At 36.3% G+C, this 9,533-nt stretch overlaps 1 protein-coding gene across 1 annotated transcript; it reads right to left on the bottom strand.

Moving 5' to 3' along the window:
* Positions 1–4,438: 4,438 nt before the first annotated feature.
* AVPR1B (arginine vasopressin receptor 1B) lies at positions 4,439–8,936 on the bottom strand. The gene is made up of 2 exons (XM_070748908.1): positions 7,985–8,936; positions 4,439–4,802 (listed from the first exon to the last, which is right to left on the bottom strand). The coding sequence occupies exons 1-2, from the start codon at positions 8,934–8,936 to the stop codon at positions 4,483–4,485; spliced, it is 1,272 nt and encodes a 423-aa protein (XP_070605009.1). The 3' UTR covers positions 4,439–4,482.
* Between the last annotated feature and the right edge of the window lie 597 nt (positions 8,937–9,533).

Below are 9,533 nucleotides of genomic sequence, written 5' to 3' on the forward strand. Positions count from 1 at the left end.
CCTCTCTAGGAAGAAGTAAACATTTTGCGCCCCACAGTTTTATAATTTTTGTTGGTCTGGGCCTCATGTTAGAGATCTCAAAATTGCCAGCCCTTAAGGGTGGGGTGGAGTGTTTTATATATCGCTTTAGATGTTATATTAGTCATGAGCAGTAGGAGGCACTACACAACTAATTTCCTGTTTATTGAAGTCTTCAGGTTTAAAAAACAGAATATCTGTTGTAATGTAGAGGAGGCTTACTTTAAAGACTCCCATTAAGATGTATAGTCTCTTCTATTGGTAAGTATTTAGCGTAATGTATTTGAAATCTTGTTATGTGAAGGACTTTAGAAAGAATAGATTCAAGAATGAAAATGTGGAAAGGAGCTTAATGAAAGACTAGCAACAGCAGAAGGAAAGCCCTTAGTGAGAGAAAGTATGTGTTTATATTTTATATAATAGAATATTTGGTGTTAAGATTCAGTTCTCTGCACAGTGCTAGACAGAAATGATTTTAATGTAGTACAAGGTTTGCAAAGCTCTTGTAGCGGCCTCCAAAGCTGTTCCTAGTTGTGTCTGCACAGAAACACATACATATATAATTTGCTTTACAAGAAGCCTCAGGAACAGTTCAAAAGACACACCTGTTTGAATGAGTCAGAGAAGTGTATTGTTCATATTCCTGAGCATTGCAAAATACGTATGTCTCATGCTTTGCCCTGCCCTAGCATGCTACCTTGGCAAAGAGCTGTCAGGTGTGTTTCTATTCAAAGTCCAGGAAAGAAACCCCCCAACGCCAATTAAGGGGTGTGCATAAGTGCACTAGAGTGCCTTCCGACATCTGTCCTATTGTCTCTCCTATATCCCATATATCTTCTCTTCGATCCCTATTTCTTTCTTCTATTCTCTCATTGATTATTTTATCCTATACTCCCTCTTCTATTCTTTCTCTAATTCTATTTCCTCGAAGGTGTCCTCTATTACCTTCATTGTGTATTATTGTGTATTGGAATAAATAAATAAATAGATAGATAAATAAATAGATAAATAAATAAATAAATAAATAAATAAATAAATAAGTAAATAGATAATAGATTAATAAATAATAAATAATAATAAATAATAAATAGTCTACGGAGAGGGGAGGCATACAAATCTAATAAATAACAATAATAATAAATAAAAGTAATAAATAAAAGTAATAAATAAAAGTAATAAATAAAAGTAATAAAAGTAATAAAAGTAATAAATAATAAATAATAAATAATAAATAATAAATAATAAATAATAAATAATAAATAATAAATAATAAATAATAAATAATAAATAATAAATAATAAATAATAAATAATAAATAATAAATAATAAATAATAAATAATAAATAATAAATAATAAACAAATAAACAAATAAACAAATAAACAAATAAACAAATAAACAAATAAACAAATAAACAAATAAACAAATAAACAAATAAACAAATAAACAAATAAACAAATAAACAAATAAACAAATAAACAAATAAACAAATAAACAAATAAACAAATAAACAAATAAACAAATAAACAAATAAACAAATAAACAAATAAACAAATAAACAAATAAAAAATCCCATTTCATAGAGATGAGTACTTTTACTAGGCAAGAAGTGATAGCAACAAAAGGAAAGCAAGTTCTGAGGCAAAAGGCCTGCAAGATGCATATACTGTATAAAGAAACCCCAAAGCTCCCCCCCCCCGAACCATCCATCCAATCACCATGTCCCAAGGTGTCAGGTGGGTGCAATGGAAATTTGGTCTTCCACATTTGGGTCACTGAAATTGTTGACCTTGACCTCTGTAAACAAGTCTATGCTTCCTAGCTGTACCTTGGACTGAACCTGGCTTCCCTACTGGCAGAGAGAAAGAGGCCGGGAAGAGGTGGTCACATCAACACTTCAGTCTCCTGCCTACAATTGATGGGAACATTTTTCTTGGTTTACTGGGGCAGGGGCAGGGGATGGGGCAGTTTGGAGGCTTCTCCCCGCCTTTTCCATCCCTGTTTCCTCCCACAAAGTGCAGATCTTACCATCACCTCTCCAGATGAGCTTGAAAATATCTGAGGTTGCTTAGGGAGGGAGCAGTCAGGCATGTGTTCCACCTTGCCGAAAACTTGCAAAAACAAGTTTTTAAAAAGCCAAAAACAAGCTGGCGCTGCACACACAGTGCTGGAAACTTGGCTTCTGCACATGTCCAGAAGGAAAAACCCAGAAAAAAAAACCAATTAAAAAATATTCAAAAAAAGAGATGGCAACGCCCATGGACCAACATCGACCAATCCAGTTTGGTGACATCATAGGGTAGGGGGCTACAAAGACAATATTAATTCTCTGTTTCCCCTCAAGATGTTAAATTATCATTACCTTCAACATGCTCTCTCTCTCTTCCTCGCTATCCCAGGTTCTTCTATTATCTCTGGTAAAGAAGATAGGAAGCAGAATAGACTAGAATAACAGAGTTGGAAGGTACCTTGGAGGTCTTCAAGTCCAACCCCCTGCTCAGGCAGGAAACCCCACACCACTTCAGACAAATTGTTATCCAACATTTTAAAAATTTCCACTGTTGGAGCATTCACAACTTCTGGAGGCAAGCTGTTCCACTGACTAATTGTTTCTGTCAGGAAAATTCTCCTTAATTCTAAGTTGCTTCTTTCCTTGATTAGTTTCCACCCATTGCCTCTTGAGATGACAGTTCCCAGATTTCCTAGGTGGTGCAGCTGACACACCTGGAGCACACCAGGCTGGGAAAAGTTCTACTAGGACATACCTATCAAACTGGCGGCCCGTGGGCTGGATATGTCACGTGCAGATGACGCCCACCCCAGCTCCATAAAAGCAAAAAATATTGTGATACATCACAATACGTTATGTGACATGATCAAGTTTGACACTTTTGTACGAGAAGCTCAGCAATTTTAGGATGCTAAACTCCAGAGGTAGAAAGTGATGCACAGCTTCTTAAAGAAAACATTGTTCAATCAGATTTAACTGAGGTGTGAATTGGTATAGTGGCACCTCTACTTACGAACTTAATTCGTTCCGTGACCAGTAGAAAAGTTTGTAAGAAGAAACAATTTTTCCCATAGGAATCAATGTAAAAGCAAATAATGTATGTGATTGGGGAAACCACAGGAGGATGGAGACCCTGTTTCTTCCCAGGAGATTCCTAGAGAGGCCTCATGGAGGCTTCTCCCTGCCTTTTCCGGCACTGTTTCCTCCCAGGAGATTCCTAGAGAGGCCACAAGGAGGCTTCTCCCCGCCTTTTCTGGCCCTGTTTCCTCCCAGGAAATTCCTAGAGAGGTCTTACGGAGGCTTCTCCCTGCCTTTTCCATCCCTGTTTCTTCCCAAATGATTCCTAGAGTGGCCCCACAGAGGCTTCTCCCTACCTTTTCTGGTTACAGTTTCGGAGGCTCAGGTTTGTAAGTGGAAAATGATTCTTGAGAAGAGGCAAAAAACCCCTTGAACACCCAGTTCTTATCTAGAAAAGTTCGTAAGTAGAGACTACTAGTCAGAAGTACCAATAAGCTTCCAGCTCATTAAAATAAATGCCAAAAATTAGATGCTATCAATTGTCTTTATGGCTGATAACCTGCTTAGTTAATAGCCTGTGAGTAAAAGCAATGATATTTGAAAGTTCATTAATTCATAATTAGTGTGTGCAGTTTGACAGTGGTTCAGTGGCAGAAAATGGTCTTTTTAAACCTAATAGTTACCTTTCATACTCAAGGTGCTTTTGTAGCCAATAGCTTTGCTGCCAACGTGTCATTTCATGCTTAGTGTTTTTTTGTTCCAAACTGAGCTTAAGGATATTTATGACTTTAAGAACAGTTAACAATCATTATTTCAGTAGTAGTCTACCTCAGGGAATATTGATACCAGTTTTAAACCATTTTAGTTGCGTGGTATACATTTATTAACACCATTACTTTACATGTAAGGAGCTGAAATATTCCTGATACAATTCTAAGCAGTCTGAAGCAAAGCTAACTATTTTCTTCTTAATTATCTGAGAAAGATAAGTTAAATTACTACTAATCAATGCATCTTTTTAGTATAGGCACCATAGGTAGGATTTTGTGAGCAAGAAGAAAGCTAAAGTTTTAAAAGTAATTGAAGAAAGGAAAGACCCGAAAAGTAATTCTTATCTTCATATATTCATTCATATATTAGAGTTAGATATTAGAGTTGGATATTTGAAGTAAAATGTAATTTAAAACATATAAACTGTTTAGTACAATCAATGACAAGATAGCACTGCCTGTAACAGAGACAAGACTATAATTCAGAACAGTGTCTTTTAAAAGAAATGAATCAGCCCTGATTTATGTTATATATTGTGTGCTATGATTCATAGTCACCACACATATCCTATAGGGCTACTACATTATTCTACTATTCCTGCTTGATTCAAAACAACTGATTATGCAATTACAGTATCACTCATTGGCATTATATGGCTCCATTATTTTAAAGTATCCCCGAATCAATCACTGTATCTTCATTAGGTTGGTAGAATTCTTTCATATTCCCCACTTGCATCTGGATCCCAGCAGCATTCAGATCTGGAGTGCTCTGCGGACTATGGCTCAAGATAGTTGTTTTACGGCTACAGAGGCTGCCGTTGGACAGCTGCTTCCTAAGATTGGAACGAAGACTTCCGCAGCAGCTGAAAAAGTGGAGGACACCATAAAAGAGATGCCCACTGAAAAACATGTAAATCCAGGGATTACAGCAGCTGCTGAGGCTGGCCAGCAACATGGTGATGGTAAAAGTCACATTGCTTGATTCTGGAGCAAAGAGAGAAGTAAAGCGATATGTATCAACCATAATAAGAACAGTGGTATAATAATAAGAACAGTGGTATAATGATTAAATGTACATATACCTCATTATATGCATATCATGGATAAAGTTATTGCATTTTGGCACATGTGTATAGAGTAAAAAATACACCTGTGTTAATGATCATGTAATCAACATATAAACATGATCCTTTAAAAAATAACATTAGAATTATCCTGCTCCCAAAGTATGGCATCCTATCCCTCAACTCTGTGCTCAACTCTTCCCATTCTGTTTTTAGGAAGTGAGTCAAGCCTTTTCTTTATTAGCCAAGCACTTTCAAGTTGAACTAGTTTATAGAAACATAGATGATTGACGGCAGAAAAAGACCTCATGGTCCATCTAGTCTGCCCTTACACTATTTCCTGTATTTTATCTTAGGATGGATATATGTTTATCCCAGGCATGTTTAAATTCAGTTACTGTGGATTTACCAACCACGTTGTTGGAAGTTTGTTCCAAGGATCTACTACTCTTTCAGTAAAATAATATTTTCTCATGTTGCTTTTGATTCTTCCCCCAACTAACTTCAGATTGTGTCCCCTTGTTCTTGTTTATAATTGTGATTTTTATTTCTTTTAAAAAGAATTAACTGTCTTAAATGCCCCAAATACAGAATAATAATAGTGTGCAAATATACATGCCATATCAATGTTGATTATATTTCATACTTATTAGAGACATGATCAGATAATTGAGCCTCGTAGTTTCATTTCAATAAGCCCAAATCTCCCCAAATGATTTGAAATGAATATAATCAGACAAGGGGTGGGACAGGGGGGAACGCAGTGGCGTAGCGAAAATGGAGTTCCGCCCCAAAGCACCCAATTTGCACTGAAAGTTAAAAGAAAATGCAGAGCATCCTACATAACATAAGCCATGCCCAGAGTGTGGTAGTAAAAATGTTGGTAGCCCTTCACTGAATCAGACCCACATGAGTCTTGATCACCTGCAGCTATCTAGGAAGCCCACAGGCTATGCTGTCGTACTCAGTCACTCAAAGGTTGCCTCACCCAGAAATAATCATATATTTTTAGAACCCCAAAAATACAAACAATGCATAATCAATAAAGGGATGTGTTCCAATGATTCTATTAAAAAACTGTACAATGTGTAGAGAAAGGTAAAATTAAAGATTGAAAACAATAGTTCAATTATTTTGCCACGTTACTATGGACTGGGTTAGTATTTTAAAATATATTCCTATAATTCTCCTTCACACTAGTTTTAACATCTTAAGAACTGACATTTATTCTATTAAAAACGTTGCTATCAGCTTAAATAATAGTAAGATTGTTTAATCAGGGAACATTGCTTAAATCACATTGATATTACTTAGAGATTATAATAAACAGAGATTCATATTTTATTTTACATAGTATTTCTCATACTTTGTGTGAGAGCTAAAATGAAGCGCACTTATTTTAGTTATGTACGTCATCCAGAGAATGATGTACTAATCATGCCTTGTGGTGAAGCTGCTGCTCATTACAGTATGTTATGCTGAATATTAATATAAAAACCAATGAGGGGCTTCTCAAATTGTTGCAGTTCAAAATAATGAAAGGTATCACAGGCTATTATTACTGTAACAATTTTTGGTTTAAAGAAGTTGGCATTTGCAATGAAGCAGATCTTACTAACAATGTGTCTCATTGGGTACTGATGATGTTATCTAGTTTGGTAATGAAACGTCTGCAAGAAAACAGACACATTCAGAAAACATTAAGGACCCTACCCAGCATTATTGTCACTACCCACTTTCAGTTTTAAAGCCCACTAGTTTGTGTTTGCCATCTGTTTGATGTGATATAGTAGATCTCCAATCTCAGCAAGCAAAGGGCAAGGGAGAAAGAGAAAGATAAACCCAATTGAATGCAGAATTCTAGAGAATAGCTAGATAAGGATACCTTTTTAAATGAACAGTGTAAAAATAAAAAAGTAGAAGAAAACAATTAACTTATATGCCATTAAATTAGTGACCGTTTGAAGTTGCAGGCACTGAAAAAAGTAACTTAAAACTTGTCCTCATACTTATGACCATTGCAACATTCCCCATAGTCACATGATAAAAGTTTGGATATTTGGCAACCAGCATATATTTATGATGGGTTCAGCATCCTAGCTGGTTTCTGATAAGTAAAGTTAAAAGGCGAAGTTGGATTCGCTTAACAATCAAATGATTCAGTTAACAACTGCAGTAATTCACTTAACTAACATGGCAAAAAAAAATGCCAATCAAGAATGCAATCAAGAATCAAGAATAACTACCTTGTTTAGAAATAGATTCTGATCTAAATGCCATTGTAACTGCATGTACAATTGTAGATACATACTTATACATATTTGTAATAGATATATGTTATTAACTAGATTACAAAAAACACTTTTTCCTCTAGCCTGTAATTATTTCAAAGGCATAATTTATAGGTATATTTTGTAGTAATATTAAAATATGTAATTTTTAAGAAGAAAAAAAACAACCTCAAAGGAACAAAATCAACTTACCTGGAATTTTCTTTCAGTTCAAAGAAATTTCACTCTGCCTTCACATGTAGAGCAGCGCAAACATTACAATAGATATTATTGTGTGGATATTTGTGACAGTGGAAGCACTTAGTATTTACAGGACCAAGATAATGCAAGATAGCTAGATAGCGTCTAAAAGTACTTCTCTTCACTTTTTAAACATGGAATAGATGGGTAAAGTTTATATAATAGCAAATGTGATAGAGTCTGTGGAGAGGGGCAGCATACAAATTTAATAAATAAAATAAATAAATGAATAAATATATTGTATTTTTTTAAAAAATCTGTCCTAATTTCCTTTTCTGCTTAGATGGAATTGGATGGAATAAAAACCATAGTTGTTCCATCCAAAATCCAAAACCAGCATGCCTACCGTCACTAAGTCCTAAGTCTCTCTCTTACTAGTACCAATCTCATATATATAAACAGTGTTATAAACAGTATACAGTACTACCAATATGTACTTGACATAAACAAAAATCCTGACTGAAATCCAGTAATTGCATTGGCTACAAATCAGTGCAACCAATCTATGAATCTGGGAGCAGACTGAACTTCTCAAACTGGTACCCCATCCCTCCAATTAAAAGTGACTCACCATCATTGGGTGCATCCTTATCCCACACTGACCACATCTGTACGCTGAAGAAAGGTGCCCAACAAGCAACATAGGCTATCACTATGACAAAAGTCATCTTTACAGTGCGGATTTTGGCACGAGAGATGGTACGCACACTGCTAACCCGAGAGCCAGAATGGCACCCTTCTGCTCCATTGTGATCAGTGGCTGTGTATGAGATAGCATCTGCTGTAGAGAGACCACATCTTTGGGTCTTTCCTCTAAGATTCTTGCAGATCTTGTGACAGATCAGGCCATAACAAACGGAGAGGATAACCACTGGCAGTACAAAGACACACAAAGTCATCCATGTAATGTACACCTTTGCGCCCCATGGGTATTTGAACTCTGCCCAGCAATCCAGCAGACCAGAACCTTGGCGGATCTCCCTTACTGAGAAGATGAAGAGTTGAGGTATGCTAAGCAAGCAACTTAGTAGCCAAGTGACTCCAATCATTAGATATGCCTGGCAGGTTGGCTGCCGCAGAGTACGCAGTGGGTAGCACACAGCCATGTAGCGATCCAGCGTCATGGCAATGAGCATGTATGTGGAAGCAAACATGCTTAGCACCTGCAGGTACTTGACAACCTTGCAGAGTGGATCAGGACCCTGGAAACGATAGGTCATTTCCCAAATCATCTGGGGAAATACCTGGAAGAGGGCCACCCCAAGGTCTGAGAGTCCCAGGTGAAGAATGAAAAGGTGCATCCGGCTCATCTTCTTCCGAAGGCGATACATGGCTAGAAGGATACCCAGGTTTCCCACCACGGTCACCACCAAGATAGCAGCCAAAATCCCAATCTCAACCTTAGCAAGTTCTTCATCTCGGGTGTGAAGGATAGACAGGTTGCGGTCCCCACCCAGTGGCTTGATGTTTTCCAGCAGAGAGACTTCTAAGAAGCTCCTAAAATATGTAGTATTCCTCTCCATTGCTTAAGGTTCTTAGATGTTTGATGATTTTTCAGCAGTCTGTCTAGGCAGCTGAGAAGCTATTTTTCTCTTTCTTAAAATTAGAACAAACTGGTAGTATAATAGCAATAGAACATTTTGAGCTAAACTGCATAGATCTGATTAACTTCTCGTTCTTGGTCCATTCTTTTCTTTTTTACTGACCATGCTGTTAATATTTCACTACTTTATTTTTTCAGATTTAATTAGCAGTACAATTATTTCTAAACAGCATGTTCATGGTTCCAGAAAACCTACAGATCTCCAAATTGAATATTGACTACACAACATGACTTGATTAATTTTCATTTTTCACTTCTTACCCATCCTTTAAGATAAGCTTTTTCTTGAAATAATACAGTTTCTCCTTTCTTTGTTTCTTCAGTAATTCCATACTGACCTCATTTCTCCATGTCTCAGTGCAAAATTCTTTTTTCTAATCAGCCTTATTAATAATTATTTATAGAAATAAATATTTAAAATGCAAAGAATAATCCTAGTAGAAATTGACCTAAAATAAGCATTGGCATATAAATGCAAAATTGAAAAAGGTGGGTATCTTTTTGGATGCAGGTAGAA

Source organism: Erythrolamprus reginae, chromosome 3 (genome assembly GCF_031021105.1).
Source record: "Erythrolamprus reginae isolate rEryReg1 chromosome 3, rEryReg1.hap1, whole genome shotgun sequence".
Classification (NCBI taxonomy): Eukaryota; Metazoa; Chordata; class Lepidosauria; order Squamata; family Dipsadidae; genus Erythrolamprus; species Erythrolamprus reginae.